Genomic DNA, 23257 nt, shown 5'->3' on the forward strand with positions numbered 1-23257 from the left:
CTGAGGGAGTCAGCCATTGTAGAGATGATCTGTTGTAGGTTAGATGCCGGGAGTGCACCCATAGATCCATATGAAGTTGAATGTACACAAGCCATGTGGCAGAAATTTGCATGTTCACCATCATCATATGCCCACTCATCGGCATCAATAACCTGGCGTGATGTAGCACCACCAACCGTGGATGAAGTGATTCATCAACTCTGAGAGTTCGAAGACAGTCTCCCCCCTTCCATGATTTCAGCTGTGGAAAAACTGTCCCAGGAGTTCAAACAATTGAGAGATGACCTAGCTGATCTATCCAGCTCCGCACGTGTACCAACCCACATTTCAGCTATTAGCAAAAGGCATCCTACTGCTCAAGAGAGAAGATATAGAAGGTATATGCCATGGGTCACCCTATGGTTTTACTTGTGGGATCATAGAGAAGACATGAGGAAGCGGGATGGAAAACCTACCTCAGCTCTGGAGGAACGGGTGCATGAACTGAAGAGGAGAACAAATGTCAAGGCTGATCATCCCATGAAAGCTGTGGCTTCAGTCTCTGGTGAGCAGGTTCCCAGATGGAGCGAAAGAGCTGATTTTACTCCAGCTCCTGTGATAAAGACTAATCCCTGTCAACAAGACGTAAGTGACCGATGTTGTGATGACCATTAGAGGGGCCCTGCCTCCAGCCAGGTAGAGGTAGGGGACGATCAGATTTACTGGACTGTGTGGATCAGATGGCCTGGCACATCAGTCCCACTGAAGTATAAGGCTCTAGTAGATACCGATGAACAGTGTACCCTGATGCCATCAAGCTGTCAATGGGTGGAACCCATTTATATTTCTGGAGTGACAGGAGGATCCCAAGAGTTGACTGTGCTGGAGGCTGAAATCAGCCTGACTGGGAGGAAGTGGCAAAAGCACCCTATTGTGACTGATCCAGAAGCTCCATGCATCCTTGGCACAGACTACCTCAAGAGAGGGTACTTCAAAGACCCAAAAGGGTACCGGTGGGCTTTTGGTATTGCTGCTTTGGAGACTGACGAAATTGAGCAGCTGTGCACCTTGCCTGGTCTCTCAGAGGATCCTCCTGTGGTGGGGTTGCTGAAGGTCGAAGAACAACAAGCGCCAATCACGACCACAACAGTGCACCGGCGGCAACATCGCACCAACCGAGACTCCCTGATTCCCATCCACCAGCTGATCCGTAGACTGGAGAGTCAGTGAGTGATCAGCAGGACCCGCTCACCCTTTAATAGCCCCATATGGCCAGTGTGAAAGTCTAATGGAGAATGGAGACTAACAGTAGACTACCGTGGCCTGAATGAAGTCACACCACCATTGAGTGCTGCCGTACCGGACATGCTAGAACTTCAGTATGAACTAGAGTCAAAGGCAGCCAAGTGGTATGCCACGATTGATATTGCCAATGCATTTTTCTCATTTCCTTTGGCAGCAGAGTGCAGGCCACAGTTTGCTTTTGCTTGGAGGGGTGTCCAGTTCACTTGGAACCGACTGCCCCAGGGGTGGAAACGCAGCCCTACCATTTGCCATGGACTGATCCAGACTGCACTGGAACAAGGGCAAGCTCCAGAACATCTGCAATACATTGATGACATTATTGTGTGGGGCAATACAGCAGAAGAAGTCTTTGAGAAAGGGAGGAAAATAATCCAAATCCTGCTGAAAGCCGGTTTTGCCATAAAACGGAGTAAGGTCAAGGGACCTGCACAGGAGATTCAATTTTTGGGAATAAAATGGCAAGATGGATGTTGCCAGATCCCCACAGATGTGATCAACAAGATAACAGCAACGTCCCCACCAACTAATAAGAAAGAAACGCAAGCTTTCTTGAGTGCTGTGGGGTTCTGGAGAATGCACATCCTGAATTACAGTTCGATTGTAAGCCCTCTCTATCATGTGACCCGGAAGAAGAATGATTTTAAATGGGGCCCTGAGCAGCAACAAGCCTTTGAGCAAATTAAACAAGAGATAGTTCATGCAGTAGCCCTTGGACCAGTCTGGACCGGGCCAGCTGTAAACCATGTACTCTATACCGCAGCTGGGGAGAATGGTCCTACCTGGAGTCTCTGGCAGACACCCTGCTTCTGTCACAAAAATGAATATAATGGTAGAAATAATGTGACAGGAAAACACTAATTCTGTGTATTAACGTTAAAAGAAGTGGTGTAGGTTTGGGGCTGGGTTTTGTAACTTTTTGTGTGTATCTCACAAGATAAATGCAGAAAAGATGTTTTCAATTTGAGCTTTTTTGTGTGGGAGCAGTTTTGGTATCTCAGTATAGACTTGTATTATCAGCCAGCAGTTCCTTGAGCATTAAAATCTTCTCACACAGACACGCAAGTGAAATGGATTTGGTTATACAGTTGTCGCATGGACAAAACTAGAAAGTAACTGTTTCATTGTGAGGGAAGGTAGTGGAGTAGCTGCAGTACTGAAGTTTGTGTCTCCCAGTATGTGTACAGCTTGCTCATTCTGTTCAACTCTTGGAAAAATCAAGCCAAAAGAAATCCCACCTAAAACCCCCCAAACCTACCTAACACCCAGTTTACAATCTTGGAACATCGTAATTCAAAATAACATATTTAAATTCATTCTTTCGGGCCTTAGACGTGACTAGATTTGAGCATTAGATGTGCTGATTTGTTTGATATATGTCTGATCATTGCATGTTGTTTTCTAGCACGTGTAGACGAAGCTTACCAGAAACTCATCCTTCTTGTCTTAATACTGGAATGAAACCACTGAAGGAGGATCTGCCAGCCTTTCCTAAAGTGGGCTTTGTATCTAAAGAACAAACACAAAACCTTACCGATCCAAATGGTAAATATACCTCTTTGACAACCTCAAGATCTTCATCTGTGACTGATTCAGCTAAGGAAAAAGGAACCAGCATGAAAACCACCAATGAACCTCTTGTGAAGCCCACCACAAACTTTCCAAAAGAATACACTGCTGTAAAACAGTTGCAGCATCCAAACCCTTCCATAGCAATACCCCGGGGCAGCAGCACTGCTGAGCTGCAGCGGACTTTAGACTGCAGACCCTCCACCTCAGATGCTCATCTTCACTGTTTCACTGAGTCTGGATTTAAATCACACAGCAATTGCAACAGCCACAAAGGAAACAAACCAGATGAACTTGCAGACATGGAGCTTTTTATTAGAAGAAATTCAGCTGAGATTCCTTATGACAGAACTGAGAGTGAAGGCTTCTGGACTGGAAGTGCCAAGGTCCAGGATAATAGTGAGTACTTTTAAAACCTTATGTCATTTGAAAGTCTTTGTGTAACTACATACAAGTAAGTCCTTTGTAACATCTGCTAAATTAGTAAGTTAAATTGTGTGAGTGAATCTGGAATTTGAGTAATTTATGAGTTCTTTTACAAGGGGAATGCATTTTGAGGAAAAATGTCCCTTTCTGATGAAGGAAAAGGACTAATTGTTAAATTGTAGAAAGAAGTTGTTACCAAATGTATGCAAGAACAGAATAGCTTACAAAAAGCAAGGTTCTCTTTGGAATGCAAATGCTGATGCATAGTGAGACCTCTTTTTTTTTTTTTTTTTTTAGCATTGCTTCTAAATCTTGTAAGCAAGGTGAGAGGGAAAGTATTCTCAACAAGGCTTAGCTCAAAAGGAGCTTTCGTTTCATTACTGTTCTGAAAAGAAAACCCCAAACCCAGAGTCAAACACTACCCAACCCCAGAATAACCCACCTCATCTCTTTCCTGTGCTCAGTTCCATGTGGGGAGCTCTTCAAGTTTTCCACATGGGACAGAGTGGGAAAGGCTGTAGTTATTTAAGGAGCTGGACCACTGATGTTATGTGTTGTGCTGTGCATCATTTGATTGTTCAGGGTTCTGGGAATCTCCCTGCACACCCACCTCTCCTTCCCAGTCTCCTGTTGCTTGGTGTGGGGTTATGATGTGCTATTCCATAAATAATGTGAGTATGGAGCCAGCCAAGCAGTGGCTGTTGTGCCCTGGTAGGCCTCACCTCCAGTGTGGGAGGAAGACAAGTGTTTGGCATCTGTTACAGCAAGGTGCCAAAGGCGGTTGCAGCATGAAGGGTGCAAACAGGACTGAGAAATGGCCAGGTTGTGCTTTTGACAGTCTTGTGTTTTGATAGTGATGCTTGAAGACAAAGCTGTCTTCAGTACTTGTGAAGTGTGGTTGCTTTGTGCCTTGGTCTGCCCAGCACTCAACTACTCCAGCCCTGAGAGCTGAAGGATTTTCACTGAAAGCAGATGCTGATTCCTCTGTGGAGGAGCAAAAGGAGTTGTTAAACTTGAGTCCACAGTGGACTTGACTCCAGTGGAACTATTGCTTGAGACAGTTTCTACTGACCTGAAAACAGCTCTCTGCCAACTGCAAACACTTCAGCATAACTTTGTTTCCATGTAAGGTGAAATAGGAAAATCTGATATCGATCTTTCAGTAAAATGCAGTTACTTGCACCTTTATGTAAGAAATTGCAGCTTGTCTAATCTCCACTGCTCTTCCCTGCAGTACTAGTTCGCAAGTCCATTTTATCAGATGCTTCTAAAGTGAAGAAGCTGCAGCAAAGTGGAGAAGCATTTGTACAGGATGGTTCCTGCAATAACATTGCACCTCACTTGCACAAATGCAGGGAATGCCGTTTGGATAGCTACAGGAAGAACAAAGAGCAGAAAGACTCCACTGTCTTCTGTCGATTCTTTCACTTTAGAAGGTAAGAACCATTTTGACTCTTTATAGACCCTAATGCTCTTTAAACGTGAATAACATGTCCAAGTTGAATGACCTTTTTTCCTTTCTGAAAGGGAGTCTGCTGAGTGCTCTCTGTGTAGCTGTAACATTGACTTCCATCTTCCAGGACACATACAAACCAGTTATTTGGTCCAGGTGGTCTCATTTAGATCTCTGGTTCAAACCTAGCTAGATGTCAGTGTGTAGCTGTTCAGCTCTAGGACTATACCTAACTACTGAGAGGTTGCCTTTGGTTTTGAAGCCCTTAGAAATGTTGTAACTGCTTAATTTGAGTAGAAAATATTTTGGCAGTACTTTGAGCTCTTGATTTTGCTGTTCTGGGGTGAGTGCCAGTGGGACAACATGAGTTTGGTTTGAGTGCTCTCAGTAGTATTGGAGGCATGAGTGAGAGTGTAGATTCTGTGCATGTCTCGTGAAGTTTATCAGTTGGATGTGTGGAATATCAGACCTATACCCCCAGCTGCAGAAGAGTTGTAGGCTCTGATATTGTGAGTGGAAGAGTCAAAACCTTTGTTTAATCTACTGAATTCTTAAGATACCATGAGGAAGCCATTCAAAAAGGTGCTTAAGCTGTTACTGTAACATAAGCCTGTCTGGAAGCCCAGGCTGCATATTGTCTGACTGTGTTTAACATGTCCTTCCCTTTGTTTTTAAGTTGTGTAAATATTTTTCCATGAACTATTTGATCTCACATCCAGATGTTGTTACATGCTTCTTGTTTTCCCCACACCCACTTACACTTTGAAGTGTGGACTGTGTTTCCAGGGAAGAAGGTAACACCTGTGATATTAGAGAGGAAAACAAGAATACTATTTACTGTCCCACAAGGGAGATGGGGAGCTGACTTATTCTCAGTTTTCCTTTTGGCTTTCAGAGGGATGACTTTCTTTTGAGGCTCTAGGTAGACTAGAAAAGCTGTAAAAAAAGCCGCAAGACCTTTTGAACAGAGAAAACTGAAAGCAGAAAGGTTACAAAGACAATGAGAAAAGAACCTCTTCCACTCTTCTGCTTGTTTCTTGAGGTTTAGTCTTCCACTACAACACTGTCCCTCTTGCACATTTTGTAGCTAAAGGTTTATAGAAGTGCTACTAATCTGTTGTTTAATCTCAGATTAGAGGTTTTCCTGTAGTAAATCTTGGGATAATCTGACATTAACTGAAGCATTCAAAAATGTGCGAGACCAGAGTAACAACAGACTGCCGATTCACCTTCTCAGGGTAAGAATCCAGACTTGCAGTGCAGTTCAAAGCCATTGAATCCTCTGGTTAAAAGCATGAAGCTAATAGAACCATCCCTTTTTAGTGAAGGTGGGATCCTTCATGACAAAGCATTTTAAAACCTGTTAACCTGATTTTGGTTTTGTGTGAATAAGAAACAGTATAAATCTTCAGGATTTTGTAGAAGATTTCCTAAGGACATTAAGTGTGCTTAATGCTAATGACCAGTATGTTTATCCATGCCTATTATAACCATTAAGAGCTAAACTCATTGACATACAGGATACATATTTACAATTCAAGCACTGACTCATTGGAGTGAATGTAAACTAAGAAAGCATTTGAGATGATGGGTTTCTCCTCTTCCCTCTTTCTTCCCACAGGTTGCAGTTTAATAAGCATGGAATACTACGTGAGGAAGGCTTCCTAACTCCAAATAAGTATGATCCTGAGGCTATTAGCTTGTGGCTGCCTTTATCAAGAAATGTTGTGGGTCTAGATCTTGACACAGCCAAGTACATCCTGGCCAACATTGGAGACCACTTCTGTCAGCTGGTGATATCTGAAAAGGAAATGATGTCTACAATTGAACCACACAGTAAGATCAACTTGTATTAAAATAACCTGTGTTTTAATAATTATATGTGAAACTTCAGGCTTCTGACCTATGTGAAAGTATATTGCATGCATTTGGAAATGTCATGTGAGACTTCAGTGTTTGCCCCTCCTCTGAGAGGGGTAATGGTTAAGAGCCAGTGTGAACTTGTGTCAACAGCTCTGCTCTCAGGCGGGGGAAAAGGAAGAGAAATTCTACCCTCTTTGTCAAAGACTTTTCTCAGTTTATCAAATTACTTTTCCTGTTGCAGAGAGTGTAATTCTGTTATGAAACAAAGTGTAAAGAAACCCAGCAGGCAGCTGACAACAGTCTGTTCTTAGCATGTAAATGAAATAAAGCTTTCATTTTGGCTGAACAGATCCTACTGGATTGCTTTGGTCCTACTTTGTTCTTGCATAATGGACCTAGTGCTGCCTGTCAAGTCAGTAAGGAAAACCTTTTCCTCCACCTGAAAGTTTCCAGTAGGACTGCTTTAAGTAATTATATATACATATAGTGTATGCTTTCCCTGTCTGCTATCTGTATATAGCAGACAGGGCAAACCTTGTGTCCTCAAAGACAGGCTTTCTTGCCACGTCAGAACCTTTCTGTAGCAAACATGAGCAGACAAATGGGGAAGGCTGTGATCTTGTGTAATCACTTCTCAGAGTAGAATGACTCTTAAAACCATATTTGTTCTTTGGATTATGAGTACTTGACTGAGAAGCAGAGCAGTTTAAAAGACTGTCTACCCCATGTCTTATGCATTTAGATAGTACTGACATTATATAATGATAATTCCAGTTTGAGTCACTGCAGGGTTTTGAATAGAAGACAAAAACCTGAACAGGCTTGAATGCCCTTCACAAGGGAAGGGAAGACTTGAGATACTTTAGAATATCTTACCCTGCACCATTTGGAATCTGCAAGCTGTGCTCTTTGCTTGAACTGGAACGTATTTAGGCCTTTGGAGCCAGAGTATCGATAGGCAGAGTGAGAGGTACAGACTGGAATACTGAAACACTTTGAGAAGGATGACATTTTGGCTGGAATTTATGAAACAAAAGGGAGGTGTTGTGTTTCTTAATAGCAGAGGATGCATCTACTAACGTACCTACCAGAGACACCCTCTGCTACAGAAACCAAAGACGCATGTGAGTTCTGGAGGTGGTTTGAAAGGAGCAAAACGTCATGAATTCCTCTTCACTTATTGTCCTGGCTGGTGAGAGTGAAGAAACTCCATTTCATTAAACTGCTGGAGGGTATTATTAATGCTCTGGGTAGGAAAGAAGTGATTTACAGTCTGGATATTCTTCTGCTTTGAACAGTTCAGGAGAAGAGCCCTCACTCAGTTGGCACAGGACAGAGGTAGATTCTTTCTGCCACCACAGTTTGAAGCTATGGTAAAGCTTTCTTTGCAGGGCTCAGGTGAAACGCTTCCTTGTCATTAAAATTCAGTCTCTGACAAACTGACCTTTTCCAAAATGCCACAACAGCTCATTCAGGTATTGCTTTTTAGGAGATCATTTGTATTTGAGTGTTTTTGCACCCATAGTATGTCTCAGGGTCAAGCCCTTTTCTCTGTTACCAGTGAGTTACTAGCCTGGCAGGCAGAGCTAAAACACAAACGAGCATGAAGATGATGATTATTTGGGAGGGCTTCCTTAAAGAGAGTTCCTTGAAGGATTAGTAGAAAAGCACAAGTGAAACTATCCCTGTGTAATAAAAGATTGACCAGTGTAGAAAGAACAGCTTGTTGGGTCACACTGCTCCTTGGCCATCAAGTGCCAGAAAGGAGTCTATGGAAAGAGGAGATGCAATCAAACTACTGAGAGGAAATAAAAGAATAGGAGGAGTAGAAAAGGACAAAACGTCCCAAACTGAAATATCATGCAAAAGGTAACAAAAATCCCCCCTTCATCCTGTTTTGGGGGGAAATTGGCCTAGAAAATGGTAACCATAGTGCGTGTGTTTAAAAGCAGAGAAGAATGGAGGCGGTGCTATCTGGATTTCAGCTTCCTGGAAGAATTCTGAAGCAAAGTAATCAAAAGAATTCTTACCTCCTACTTAAGAACAAGTTGTGCCAAGTTATTCTAGTTCTGTTCCATACATAGCTAATGGGCATTCTGCAGAAGGAAAGCAACAGATGTCTGGGGTGCTGGTGTGGTGTTTTTAGCCTACATTAGGACATGGTCTCTCATAACTTGCTTTTAAAATGAAGAGGTGTTGCGGGCAGAGGAGTTTCAGAGCAGTTACAAGTGTGGAAGGTGGTAGGAGGAGCAGACAGATGTGTGCTTTTGTCTAGTCTAGTTTTCTAACTGGTGTCATAATGAAACTGAGAGCAGGCTGAAATAATCTGTACATCATGCAGCCCTGAAAGGGCTTGTAAGATACTGTCAGTGTTTGGGATGTTTTGAGTGAACTGAAAAAGTGGTTTGGGATGAGGAGAGGTGGAGTGTGATGGTGATAAGAAACCTGAACAGCAGTAGTGAGTTCTTTGGAGAAGCTACTTACCATTCTGAATGATACACACCTGTAAACACATAGAAAACCTGCTGAAAAGAACTACTTGACTGTTATACTGTAGAGCAGAAAACAAGGACAAGCTGTGTGTAGCAATCTTGACATTAAGCTTAGCTTGCTAATAACTTCTTTCTGGGGTAGCTGTGGAACTTCCACTTGGGTGGATGTCAGCAGTGTGCATGTTCACTTGGGCAAATACATGCTGGGAGTAAGAGATGCAGTTGGTGCTGCACAGGAGACAGCAACACTGAAGTGCTTCAATAGAGCTATATTTAAGGTGCAAATACTTAGTTTTGGTTAAACTAAATGGTTTCGGTTTCAAGCCTTGGGTGACATGGTCTGGTGTGAGGCATCCCTGCCCATGGGAAAGGGGTTGGAACTGGATGATCTTAAGGTCTTTTCCATCCCAAACCATTCTATGAAACTAACACTTTGGGAATTCCCTCAGGACAGGTCGCCTGGAAGCGTGCAGTTCGTGGAGTCCGGGAGATGTGCGATGTGTGTGACACCACAATCTTCAACCTTCACTGGGTCTGCTCCAAGTGTGGCTTTGGTGTGTGTGTAGATTGCTACAGGATGAAGAAGAAAAGCTTGCATGAAGGTGAGGATGCATATTGCTACTTCCAGCAAAGGAATTCAAGCCTTCAAACGTGTAATTTGAACTTGGAAGTCAGGAACAACCCTCAGCAACAAGACAATAAACCTGCCCAACTAAAAGAACTCATTATAGACCTATGGTTTGGTGTGTCAATAGCAGTAAAACATGTAACCTTCTAGAGAAGGGTGAAAGCTGTGCTAATAAAACAATGTATTGGTTTTGTCTTACAGATGATGACTCGGATACTTTCTCCTGGTTTAAATGTGTGAAGGGGCAGGTACATGAACCAGAGAATCTGATGCCTACACAAATCATTCCTGGAAAAGGTATCTTAAATATTAGGTTGGGCTGAAAGGAAGCTGTAGGCTTTTACTGTCCTTTGTATGTTGTTGAGATTGTACTGAATGAGGGGAGGTTTTAGTAATGAAGTTAGTAAAAGCTTAGTATTTGTTGTCCAAAGCCTGGAATAGCCTTTGTGTTCTTAGTACTGCTTTATTATGTTTGACCTTTATAAAGAAGTATCACAACTTCTCATTTACTGATGAACTCTCTTCATGTACTATTGGTTACCTGCATAGATACACCATTTCTTATAAAGGCTTATTGAATGCTGGATGCTCTAATTCCACATGAGCTCACTAATGACTCTTTTCCTTCAGCTCTCTACGATGTAGGTGATATTGTTCACTCCATAAGAACAAAATGGGGAATAAAGGCTAATTGTCCTTGTGCAAATAAGCAGTTCAAAGCACTATCAAAGCCAACTCTAAAGGAGGATTCAAAACAGGTATTGCTACTGTCTCATGTTATGTCTGTGGTACAGGTTTGCCTCAGCTACTACCTATGGTAACTGACTTTATAAGGGTGCCAGTGCTGACCATTACTGCTAACCCATCATGTAGGGTTTTCTTCACACCTTGTGTTCAGTGTTCATCTTTCTGTTTCAGTTCTCTTTTTTTTTTTTTGGGGGGGGGGATGGGGATCTCATTTTCTCATGCCTCAGGAAGTGACCTATCCCTGAAATATGCTCAGTGAGGATTTCCTAGGACAAAAATAGGATTAGATTGAGAGAACCCTTAAAAGTCTTAAAAACAGACTAATGGAAATGGTTGTAAAGTGGGGACTACCCCTTGGCTCCTGGAGATGTAATACATGCAGCATCTAGAAGAATAAGTAGGGTGGAAGAGCATTGGAATCCATAGATTAACTGAACAGGAATAAAACTAAGGGCTAGAGCAGCATGGAGAAGTACTGGTTTCTGTGTGAATCCTGGTAGGAATTTTGCTGTTCATTATATAAAAGATTCTAACAACTCCAGCCCCCCACCATGTGCTTATCTGTAAATGGATGTATGTGTGTTGCTTTTGAAAGCAGAGCACAAATTAAGGGCTTAGTTTTGCAGCATCTTGCAAGAAAACAACTGAATTAAGTAACTTCGATTTTGTTGTATGATTATTCATAAGCTTATTTGGAAACTGAATGTGTAAGAAGCAGGCTGAGCTTGACTTTGGTGCTGGTAATCAATAGGAGAGGTGAAACATATTGTGAGGAAGATGGCTATGGGTTTCAGAAGTTAGCTTATGACTGACCTAACTTCAGTCTTCTGTTTCTGTTTCCTCTGTGACCCTGGGCAAAGAGCAGGATTGAAATATATCTATACCTCTCTGTGTAAAATTAGGTCCTGCACTGGTTGTGTGAGGATCAGCTTAAAGTGTGAAGCATTGTATTATGTTTGGAATCCTTCCCAAACATCAGCAGACATTGAGATGAAATAAAGAAGGTAGCAATAAGCAGGTACAGGTGCAGAATAATTTCTTGACTGGAAAGTATTTGAGCAGAGAGAAGAAATTCAGCTGGTTATGCAGGAATCCCAGGTCAGAGCAGCAGTTCTGGTTAGTCTGTTATTAGCATATCTGGTAAAGAGCAGATAAATCAGCTGAGTAGGTGTGCAGCAGTCCTGTGCTTGTTTGTGCTGGCCAGGCTGGTGCTGTGCTCATATGCAGGTGTATTTTAGGCAGGTGAATGGACTTTTGCCCCCACTTTTAGGAGCACTACATATCTGTTTTAGTCTACCAGATGGGACCCCAGCTTAGCCCTGGTCTGAACATCAGCTGTCACTAGAATTGAGAGAGCACTGCTGTTACAGCTGCATTTAGTTCCCAAAGCAACCCAGAAGATGCATCTGGGAAACTCTGCTTTCTATGCTTGTCTTGAGGGGTGATAGACTCTCTTGCCTGCTCTTAAAATGTCAGGACATCCCAAATCCTGCTGGATCATCATCTCTGGCTGCTACTGAGATGCAATGCTGACCTCTTGTGGAAACCAGATAGATTTTGAAGGGCCAAACCATTTCAGTTTCGGTTTTAAAGAATGAATTTGGACATGGTACTGCTTCCCCTTTCAGAGCAGAGTTTGTGTGTGCCTAATCAAGTTCTCACTTTGTTCTTTCAGAACTTGGTACCTGGAGAAAGGACCAGCCTTCAACATAACAGCTTTGTCCTGAGCCCACAGGCCACTACACACGATCCTCCTCTAAAGTCAGCAATTGGAAGTAAACAAAGTGCATCAGTAAATACTCCTTCATTAAGCTGGTTATCAAATCTAACAAGTGGAAATGTGAATAAAGAAAACAAAGGTATGTGCAGAACCAGTGAAGAGTAAACCCTTTGTGGCTGTTTGTCAGAAGAATGAAGACCAGACCCAGCTGTATCTTGTAGTGGGAAAGATGCAGTCTGCCTCCTGGGATGGGTGTTCAGTGCCCTTGCTGCCAAACTGGTCCATGGCAACAGCTGGGAGTAAAACCTGGCAGGGTTAGCCTGTTCTGCTTTGAAAACTGGGTTAATATCCCATTGATGCAAGGATTCTTAAATTCAATGTGAGAATGTGTGTATTTCAGAATGTGTGATTTTTAAAAAGCTTTACAGTACTGAAGAAAGTTGAGTGAAAGGAGTATTTCATCTGCATGTGTTGAGAGGAGATCTATATATATGTACATACATACATGTATGCATGAGGTATCTTGTTGTCTTCAAAACCCAAAGCATGCACTTCTCATGGTTCGGAATCCTTCCTCCATTCTCACATGTTCTTTTCATTTCAGAGAAACTCCTCATACCTATTCCAAAGAATGAGAACAAACCTCTCCAGACACTCCCTAGCTTAGCCAAGCCTGCTGCAGCCCTGCAGACGTTCAACAGTGCAATACTGACACCTGTGAGCAACAACAACACAGGCTTCTTGAGGAACCTGTTAAACTCTTCTGGAGGAAAGGTATATGAAAAGCTTAAGTTTACAGGTTTGAGTTAATACCAGGCTTAGGTCACTGTTCTAACCTGTGAATGTCACAGCAGGTAAAATCTTGCCTTCATTTGGGAAAAGTCTCTATACTGCAGTGCTCCAGTTAATGCTTTTCAGAGTAGCAGCTTAGTGGTACTATCAGCAAGTCTTGCTAAGGGAGGGGGCTGGAATTAGATGATCTTAGGGTCCTTTCCAACCCAAACCGTTTTATGTTAGAGCAGGTTAATTTCCTTAGGCTAGTGTCTGGCAGGTGCATTCACTGATATGGCCATTAGACTGGAAGCATCAAGGACCTTGCTGATGAAGGGGAAAACCTTCTGTGATGGGTAACTATCTCATATCCTGTTTGCAGACTGGTTCACCTGGGGCATTCCTGAGCTTTGTTTACTCTTAGATATGACTTCAAAATGGTGGGGTAAAATATTGGCATTGAGAGTTCCTTGATGTTCTTTATAATAAAGAAAGCCCTGTTCCCTGCCTGTTTCATGGCTTTCTGCAGCATTGCTGACACGTAGAGCAGAGCAGAACTACTTATGCCAGAACACTGTAGACAAAGGTCAGAAATGGCATTGACATTTAATGCTGGTGAGTTTCTAGACAGCAAAGCTCTGCAGATCTTTGTTTCTTTGCATGACTGTGAACTCAAGTGCAAGTTCTGAAAGTGGGATATACCATCTTTAAAGAAGTATGCAGGACAAGGAACATTAAAGTGCACCAACTTCTTTGTGTGTTCTTCTGTCTCTCTTTTTAAATCAGACAGACAACGGACTCAAGAGTACACCCAAAATCCTTGATGACATTTTTGCTTCCCTGGTGCAAAATAGAACCATTACAGACCTGCCTAAGAAACCTCAAGGACTGACTATAAAGCCTACGATCATGGGCTTTGACACGCCGCACTACTGGTTATGTGATAACCGCTTGCTGTGTCTGCAAGACCCCAACAATGAAAGTAACTGGAATGTCTTCAGGGAGTGCTGGAAGCAGGGACAGGTACTGAAGTTTTCCTGCTTTTAGAATTCATATTCCTTGCCCTTTGTGCTGGTATAAACTTCCTGCAACCATGAGCAACACTAAACCATACATGAGATGTATGACATGAGCACTGTTAAATCCTTGGATAAAAGGATCTGTGTTTTACTATGCAATATCAGTTTCTAAACACACTTTTAACAATGTGTGGTTAAATCATCTATTTCCTGGAAAATGCCTTTCCCGTTGCCTACTGGGCAAAGCAATGACCAATATAGAAACAGCACCTTTCAGACTGGGAGGGACTAGGTGGAAAGTCTCTGTACCTTGGTTTCTCTCTTAAGATGTGCACTCAAATGAAAAGCTCATTGTATTCACCTTTTTTGAGGTCCATAAGTACAAATACTTCACCTTGTGAAAGCATCTTTTCAGTCCTCCTCTAAGGATTAAATAGTGTGGGGTCTTGGGTTTTCTTTTAGTATTTATTCTACTAAGAGCCCATGGTTGTCTTCAGTGTTGCTACTGTATAAAAACATTACTCTGGTTGGAATTAGAACTTCTGGTGCTGAATAGTTCTTCACTATATATTCTTCTTCCTCACAGCCTGTAATGGTGTCAGGAGTGCATCACAAATTAAATGCAGACCTCTGGAGACCAGAATCCTTTAGGAAAGAATTTGGCCAACAGGAAGTGGATCTGGTTAACTGCAGGACCAATGAAATCATCACTGGAGCTACTGTAGGAGACTTCTGGGATGGATTTGAAGATATCTCAAGTAAGTAGTGTGAATTTTTGTTCCAATAGGCAAAACATTCAACAAATAGCACAAATTTATCATCCTTAAATAGCTTACAAGATGTTCCAGGGATTTTCTTCATACTGGGCAGTGTGTTTGCAGTGTATGCCCACCATGTGGAAAGGGTAGAAACTGTCACGACTCGTCTTCCGGAGTATGTTTGGCCGCCTTTAGTCTTTTGGGGGAGCATTCTGAAGAAGTTTGGGATCTTCCTACCAACTAGTTAAATAGTTCTACAGAAATAGTTGTGGAATGAACATGATTTTAAGTGAGGATAAGGATTTCTTTGTCTCAGTTCTTTGCATTTTGAGTTGTATAACTATTAAAAGGTCAGACCTGTTAACATTTGCCAACAGGTCGCCTGAGAACAGAAGAAGGAGAACCAATGGTGCTGAAGCTTAAAGACTGGCCTCCAGGAGAAGACTTCAGAGACATGATGCCTTCTCGGTAGGAATTCACAAAGAAACTGTTCATAATGTGTGATACCCCCCCGGAATACCGGAATGCAGGAATCCTGCTGTGCTTGACACCTGCTTCAGCTTTGGGAAGCACCTGGTCATGTGCAACCATGTTGTTTGAGATGCCTGACAGAGCTAAGCAAGTTTTCATAGAACCCCAGAATGGTTTAGGTTGGAAAGGACCTTCAGATCATCCAGTTCAAACCCCCTGCCATGGGCAGAGACACCTCACACCAGACCATGTCTTCCAAAGCTCTGTCCAACCTGGCCTTGAACACTGCCAGGGATGGAGCATTCACAACTTCCCTGAGCAACCCATTCCAGTGCCTCATCACTTGTTTTATGACCAGTTCTCATGTAGTTCATTGGATTCCTAAGTAAAGCAGGTACCTAAATTGGTTCATAGTTGGATAAACTTTGGAAGCTCCCTAAAACCCTGAGTCACTTTGAAATGTAAAGTTCAGTTGAAGCTTCTGTTTTGCCAAACTCTTAGGTATTCTGCCTTACTCTATTTGATATTAGTTGAAGTGATTACACAAGGAAATAGCATTACCCCAGAGCAGTTAAATATTTTTATCTACTATACATCCTGTCTTGCTTGCTTGGTTCCTTTTCCTGGTGTTCTGTAACCCCCTGGGGGGAAGGAGTACCATTTCTTGGGTCTATTTTAGACTGCCTTTGCTTTTTGTCAGTCCCTAACATTGAATTGTATTACTTTAGGTTTGATGATTTGATGAAAAATATTCCCTTGCCAGAATACACCAGGAGGGGTGGCAAGCTCAACCTTGCCTCTCGACTGCCCAACTACTTTGTACGACCAGATTTGGGCCCCAAGATGTACAATGCCTACGGTAAGGAGTGTTTTGCTCTGAAGCTCATGTTGACCACACAGAGATTAGATTTCACTGTAAACAAAATGAATCCTTGCTCTTCCAGACAATTTGATTAATCCCATTGATTTAAAACCCTAACTTTGGCTCACTTACAGGCATTAGTGATATCCAGAGCATTACATGGTTTTATTAAATGTGTTTTTGTCTAGATGGTTTCAAGCCAGTAGTATTTCCAGTTTCCCTATCGGCTTGCTCCACATGTGTATACACAGCTTCTCTTTCTATAGACAGCCCCATGTATTTGTTGTATAGCTGCTTCTGCTGTATCACTTTTGTTGTTTCTCCTTTTGGGGCTGTATTGTTTAGTTTTTAATCTCTCTTGAGCAGTTCTTTCCATAGTTGGTTCATCTGCTCTCACTCAAAAGGCATTTAAAACTAAGCATGACCATGAGCAGTAAAAGATCATGGCTAGTAAATACTGTAGTGGCTGCTTTTTAGACTGCTGGAGAACCATGGAATCACAGCATGGTTTGTGTTGGAAGGGACCTTAAAGCTCATTCAGTTCCAACCCCCTGCCACGGGCAGGGACCCCTTCCACTAGAGCAGCTTGCTCCAAGCCCCTGTGTCCAACCTGGCCTTGAACACTGCCAGGGATGGGGCAGCCACAGCTTCTCTGGGCACCCTGTGCCAGCGCCTCAGCACCCTCACAGGGAAGAGCTGCCTAAGAGCTCATCTCAGTCTCCCCTCTGGCAGGTTAAAGCCATTCCCCCTTGTCCTATCCCTACAGGCCCATGAATAAAGCCCCTCTCCAGGTTTCCTGTAGCCTCTTTAGGCACTGGAAGAAACTCTCTTTTAGTCAGGACTTAAATGTGGCTTTTATATATTGTACAGGCAGGGTATAGGCATGGATCAGCCTGTAAACTGATCACTTGGGAAGACCCAGGATGGGGCAGGATCCTGGCTATAAAGCATATTGCTGTCCTGGAACAGAAAGAAAAAGCTCTCTGGTCTTTTCAGCTGGTGCTGCTAAGAGGGGTCTAAGGTTTCTTATTGTCTTGCTAATGTGCTGCTGCTCTTTTTGTTCTCTTCTTTCCCAGGCTTAATAACACCAGAGGATAGAAAATACGGCACAACAAACCTCCATTTAGATGTGTCTGATGCAGCCAACGTTATGGTTTATGTGGGTATCCCCAAAGGCCAGGCAGATCAAGAAGAAGGTAAAGTCTTTCTTATGCTGATAGAGGTTATTTTTGTGGTTGGAGGGAAAGTCCTTTGCTGTAACTGCTCATGTTTCCTCTCAACAGAAGTGCTTAAAACCATACAGGATGGTGATTCTGATGAATTGACCATTAAGCGCTTTACTGAAAGCAGAGAGAAACCTGGAGCTCTGTGGCACATTTATGCTGCCAAAGATACAGAGAAGATCCGGGAATTCCTTAAAAAGGTAAGCTGTGATGTCCTAAAAACTGATCTTCTCTCTGTGTGGGCTCGTAAGTACATATCCTTGGACTTTTCTTAAACTACATCCTTAAAAGCATGCACATTGGGAAATGGCAGAGAAGTATGTGGTGCCTAAAGTTCTCCCTTGTTCTCTCCCTTTTCCTACCTATTTTTCCTCATACCTTTATGAGGTTTGGATTAAGGGAAAAGCATGAGGTGTTCGTGGTGATGTTTCCATGGAGTTTAAGGCTTAGGAGAGATGTGATACTACATCCCAAAAGGCTTGTTTCAGCGTTTGAATTCACCACAAATGGTCCAGAGTTCTTTGTGGTCTCAGTTCTGGAACTTCTCTGGTGCTTTGAAAGTGGAAATCGCTGATGTGTTGATGGTTTAAAATGATAAATGGGATGGTGTGAACAACTGTCACCTTTGTCAGCCTGAACTGCTGCTGTCTTGGGTGGAAGCTCAGAGAGGCTACAGTAGGTTGGTTCAGTATTAACAAAGAACAGATCTTATACTTGTTAAAACATGATACTGAATTTGGTTAAGAGTTGGCATTTTGAGTTCTGGCTATCAGTGTCTCACCTCTTGTAGCACTTGCCTGCAAATGTGAGGCTTCCAGCAGAACCAAGGTGTTTGTCTCCTCCCAGATGAGGTTTTGGGCCACACTCCTGGTGTAAATGATTGCAGCAAACGGGTTTATACTGGAACACTGCAGAAATTTGCTGCCTGCAGCCCTCAGATTTCTTTCCTAAAGAGCCTGTTGTGCTCCCAGCCTCCTGTCTCCCAGAAATCTATTCACATCCTCTGTTTGGATGTGCACTGACTTGTGCTGGTCCCTGGGCAGACACCTCCGGAACTCCCCACTCAGTGGTTTCTTCCAATTACAACCTCTTATAGTGTGAGAGTATTGATCCTGTATGACAGTGGTTCCCACTGTGAACACGTGAGTCCCTTAACCCTCTGATGCTGCTTCCTGCAAATTGGGTTCACTTCCATTCCCTATACCCACATTTGCAATGTGTCTGTGAAGCCAGAGGGGCTGAAAAATGGCCAGCCCGTGACAAGGTAAGGACTAAGAACCCAAACCTTTCACTGTGTGCCTCTTAGACCTGAACACATGGTACAAGTCACTCTGGAGTGCATGTGTATGGAATACCACAGATACATCTTGAGGATGGTGTATTTTAATACCTGTCATGTTGTGACTTTGCAGGTTGCAGAGGAACAAGGTCAAGAAAACCCTGTTGATCACGATCCCATTCATGATCAGAGCTGGTACCTGGACCGGTCGCTAAGAAAACGCCTTCATCAGGAGTATGGAGTTCAAGGCTGGGCTATTGTACAGTTTCTAGGAGATGTAGTTTTCATTCCAGCAGGAGCTCCACACCAGGCAAGGCCCAGGGGCACTCTTCCAGCCTGACCTTGTGGGCAGAGAGCTCTGAGCACAGCACTAACGCTTGTGTTTGTTCTCTCCAGGTTCATAACTTGTACAGTTGTATTAAAGTTGCAGAAGACTTTGTATCCCCGGAGCATGTCAAACACTGCTTCTGGCTCACTCAGGAATTTAGATATCTGTCACATACGCATACGAACCATGAAGATAAATTGCAGGTAACTTATCAGTGCTCAAGATGAACCCTGCCCCTCTTAACCCTATAACACCCACCAAACCTCACTAACCAGCCCTCACCAAAGCACAAGGGCTGTGTCCACACAACTCGGGTTGCTTTCATGTTGAGGTCAGCTTCCTGCACTGGATCTCAAAGAGGAGTTTCAATAGGGATTTAAATTGTTGTTTGTTAGTAGTTCTGAAGAAGCTTCTGAAGCTTTGCCTGAGATTACTTGGATGTGTTTTCTTCCATGTTTTCTCTACCTGTCTCCGTGTCTCTTCCACGTTTCCTCTAGCTGAGCTGGCAATACTTTGCTCAGGCCATGGGGTCTCAATTTCTGTCCTGTCAGAATTTGAACCTTTTTTTCCTCTGAGTTAGTGATTTACTTGAAGGTCATGTAGATCACAGAATCACAGCATGGTCTGGGTTGGAAGGGAGCTTAAAGCTCCTCCAGTTCCAGCCCCCTGCCAGGGGCAGGGACACCTTCCACTAGAGCAGCTTGCTCCAAGCCCCTGTGTCCATCCTGGCCTTGAACACTGCCAGGGATGGGGCAGCCACAGCTTCTCCGGGCACCCTGTGCCAGTGCCTCAGCACCCTCACAGTAAAGAATTACTTCCTTAAATCTAACCTGAACTTCCCCTGTTTCAGTCTGAACCCATTGCCCCTTGTCCTATCACTACAGTCCCTGATGAAGAGTCTCTCCAGCATCCTTGTAGTCCCCCTTTAGATACTGAAAGGCTGCTCTGAGGTCTCCATGCAGGTTCTCTTCTCCAGGCTGAACAGCCCCAGTGTTCTCAGCCTGCCTTCATACAGCTTCCAACCTGACCCTGGCTATGCTGTTCCTTTGAGAACTCAAAGCCTTTTCTTTTCCTCCCAGGTGAAGAATGTCATCTACCACGCTGTTAAAGACGCGGTTGGGATACTGAGAGCGAACGAATCCAGCCTTAGCAGACCGTGAAGCAGAAAGCCTTAACCACACACTCTGAAACAGAAGCGTTGGCAGCTGTTTTACCTACTCAGTCAGGACCTCTGTGGACTTTGAGCTTCTATGAATGTTACCTCATCTTCCTTTCAGCAGTACCAGAGGCTCGTGGTACTATATTCTGTGTATTCTTCCAATGTTTACAAACCTGATATGTATATGTAGTAATATGTATGGACTGTGGCATACTGTGAATGCTCAGTTGCAATAGAACTTTATACGGAGTTGCTCTCCAAACTGTACAAATATACCTCCTTAGAGAACTGTTGGAAAACTATTCCAAATTCCTTGTTTAAAAAAGAACATTATTCCAAGGCATTGTAAAGCTCCAGTTTTTCACATGTATTTTGGGGTGGGAGAAGAAGCAGGAGTCACCCAGTTTAATAACTGATTTCCTTTTTTTTCCTGTAAGAATGCAGTTCTGGGATTTCACATTAACATAGAACTAGCATTTAAAAGTAGCTTTAAGCTATTGTATAGTAACATAGAGATGGGGGTTAAACCATCTTTAGATAAATGTATTTAAATTTCTAAATGTTAAAAACAAAGACTTTTAATCAAAACAGCTTCTGTTTGAAACTGCTCTTTCAGTTGAACTGATGTTTGATCCTCTGGTTTTTAACACCGAATGGTCTACATAAAATTCTTCTATTTCAGATACTGTTCGTTGCATGGCTTCTTCAACTGAGGCTTTCAAAAGTAACTCATTTGAGGCAGTGCTTTGAAATGCAAAAGAAAATGGTGTATTATATACTGCTTGAGCTGGTTTGTAAAGCACCTGCAGGCTTTGGGGTACTGAATTCAGACAGGTTTGATTACAGCTCTCTTTGGTTGACTGAAGCGTGATGTAGCTCAGTGGCTGCTTCTCAGCCAGCATCAGGGTCTGTATTAAAGGAGCTTTGCAGCTGCACTCTCAAATAGCACACACGCTGCTCCAGAATCACTTGAGAAAGACTGAAACCATCATAAGACAGGCATGGGGGCAAGAGTGGGAAAGTGCATCTCCCATCTAACACCATAATCCAAGCCTTTCTGTTCTCCAGTGTCCCTTCTGGCACTGAAATGCATGGGAAGAGCCACGTGTGAGAGGAAATGCACTGGTTAGCCACAAGTCATGGTTCTGAACTTCATGTAACACACTGCCAAACAGTGCTGATTCCCCCTCCCCATTGCACCTCACTGCATTAACTCTCAGTACATGAAGTGCAGCAGAATGTGCAGTGACTCACAGAGAGTTAGGATCAAGTGCTGTGTGCACTGAACAGGTACAGCTGCTGCCTTCCTCTCAAGATAGAGAAAAGGTGGCACCCACCAAGATTAAAACTTGAGGGAGGCTCGTGCAGACAACTACTGTCAGTTTAAAGCCATCCCTCCTTGTTCTGTCCCTACATGCCCTTGGCAAGCGTCCCTCTGGATTGCATGTTGGCCCCTTTAGACACTGGATGACCATTATGAGGTCTCCCCACCGCACCTTCTCCAGGCTGAAATCTCATTTCATCTTTCTTCATTTATCCTGAAAAATTCAATTCTCCAGCTTCTGAAGGATGAATTTAGGTGCTGGTGTGGAGATTGTCATTTAAGGAAGCCCTTTCAATAAGCTGTAGCTCAATTAAGGCTTTGCAGCCTCTGATCCTTACAGAAATGATCATAGTATGACTTTAAGTATGTGCAGGGTCATTTCCTTTCTCTGGGAGGGTCCCAGCTCCAGCAGCACCAAGGCAGAGTCATCTTAGCTCAGCTCCATCCCGTGGGCTCTGGTGTTTGGCACAGAGGTAAATCAGCTGCTTTGTGTAAGGACAGATCATACAACAGCATTACCATAACCCCATTGTATTTGACAGCAAGGCTGCTCAGTTAATGACACAAAGCCTTACACTGTGGGTGTGTGGCTGTAGAGATAAGGGAAATGGAGCTGTTCATTGCTGAAGAAGGCACTGCAGTGAACACACACCACCTGGGCCACACTGGAACACAGCAACTATTTAACAACTAAAAGCTTTTCTTCACCTATGTGCTAAAGAAACAACCCCAAAGGTGTTCTAAACCCAGAAGGGAGCTGGTGGAGGTGGAAGAGAGGTTGAAGTGACGCAAACTGAACTGACTGTTAAAAGCAGCTTTAATAAAATGTGTAGTGATTCAGGAAGAACACGCTCTTACACTGCTGAAGGCTTTTGGTAGCAGACAAAGTGCGTTTTAGGACAAGATGCTTCTTGAAGCTAAGGATGGATTTCAGGACCTTCTATCTACAACCCCATAAGGTTACACCATTGCTACCGTTTCACCACGGCCTCTCACAGGGGAGATGGGCTGACGAGCAAAGGGTGACCGCTGCAGCTCACCCTCCCCAGTCAGAGGTACGTTACAGTAGGTTCTTAGAGAACACAACCCCAGGAAGAAAAAATACCAATATATATTACATAAAGTACTCTCACGTATTAAGTTTTGCATTCTGAAGGCAGGACAATGGCCCAGAAGCCATCTGTACACGCTGGTCACCCCTTAGCTGCGGAGGGTGGCCAACCGCGACTGCATCGCCTCGATGTCTTCCTCCTCGTCCACAGCAGCCGTCGCTCCCATGGGCTCGGGCTCTGGAAGAGCATCTGTGACTTTACTGGGTGCTTTACCCAAGGCCCCTGCAAACAAAGGGTGTGCGTTAGGTCTTCGTGGTGAGATGCAGCTGAAGGAATCCAGCCACTCACTTCTGGTAAAGGCTGGGCACAAGTGGCTGACTCAGTCAGTATCAACTTGCTTGGGAGAGGCAGGAAGGGAGCAGCTCCCAGCCAGGAAACAGGATGGGGAAAAGGGAAGCAGGATGTGAGAAACAAGGGAGGGCAACACACCAGGGGCTGGGCATGGGGCAAGAGCAGGGTAGGTGCTGTGGAGCTGGGCATCTCACACCACCTCACAAGAAATCCAGGCACGGAGCATTCAAAGCATTATCTCAGTCAAGTAAGAGCCAGTCAATCATGACTGCAGGAGCTGGGGTTTGTGATTGGAATTTGGGTTTGTGTTATTTTCTCTCCCTCCCCAAACCCTCAAGACCCCAACAGCACTTTACAGCCAGGAGTTACCACTTGGCCCGAGACTCGAGGTGATGCAGCCAAGTTCATTTCACAGCTTCATTAGTAACAGCCTGTCCAGTCAGTCATACACATTCCCCCTCATCAGGAGGATGCACAGACA

The 23257-nt window shown here is 43.6% G+C and overlaps 2 protein-coding genes across 9 annotated transcripts in view; one reads left to right on the forward strand and one right to left on the reverse strand.

The window, feature by feature from the left end:
• KDM3A (lysine demethylase 3A) overlaps window positions 1–20984 on the forward strand; it is a 35306-nt gene extending 14322 nt beyond the window's left edge. For 4 of the 7 annotated variants that reach the window (XM_062624293.1, XM_062624292.1, XM_062624296.1 and 1 more), the window contains 17 exons: window positions 2687–3249; window positions 4511–4712; window positions 6351–6565; window positions 9534–9686; window positions 9914–10009; window positions 10343–10470; window positions 12135–12318; window positions 12784–12953; window positions 13737–13973; window positions 14556–14727; window positions 15105–15195; window positions 15927–16057; window positions 17137–17256; window positions 17344–17483; window positions 18696–18872; window positions 18959–19093; window positions 19970–20730. In XM_062624293.1, coding sequence (XP_062480277.1) covers window positions 2687–3249; window positions 4511–4712; window positions 6351–6565; window positions 9534–9686; window positions 9914–10009; window positions 10343–10470; window positions 12135–12318; window positions 12784–12953; window positions 13737–13973; window positions 14556–14727; window positions 15105–15195; window positions 15927–16057; window positions 17137–17256; window positions 17344–17483; window positions 18696–18872; window positions 18959–19093; window positions 19970–20050 — 2995 coding nt within the window. In that variant the 3' untranslated portion in view covers window positions 20051–20730. The other 3 variants (XR_009965913.1, XM_062624294.1, XM_062624295.1) reach the window with 3 other exon arrangements.
• Window positions 20985–22172: 1188 nt separating this feature from the next.
• Window positions 22173–23257, reverse strand: part of LOC134166557 (charged multivesicular body protein 3) — a 33989-nt gene continuing 32904 nt past the window's right edge. For both annotated transcript variants that reach the window (XM_062624301.1, XM_062624300.1), the window contains one exon: window positions 22173–22707. In XM_062624301.1, the coding sequence (XP_062480285.1) occupies window positions 22574–22707 (134 nt within the window). In that variant the 3' untranslated portion in view covers window positions 22173–22573. The remainder of the gene's footprint in view (window positions 22708–23257) is intronic.

This window comes from Pezoporus occidentalis, unplaced genomic scaffold (assembly GCF_034315485.1).
Source record: "Pezoporus occidentalis ecotype Australia unplaced genomic scaffold, CSIRO_AGI_Poc_V1 ctg265, whole genome shotgun sequence".
Taxonomy (NCBI): domain Eukaryota; kingdom Metazoa; phylum Chordata; class Aves; order Psittaciformes; family Psittacidae; genus Pezoporus; species Pezoporus occidentalis.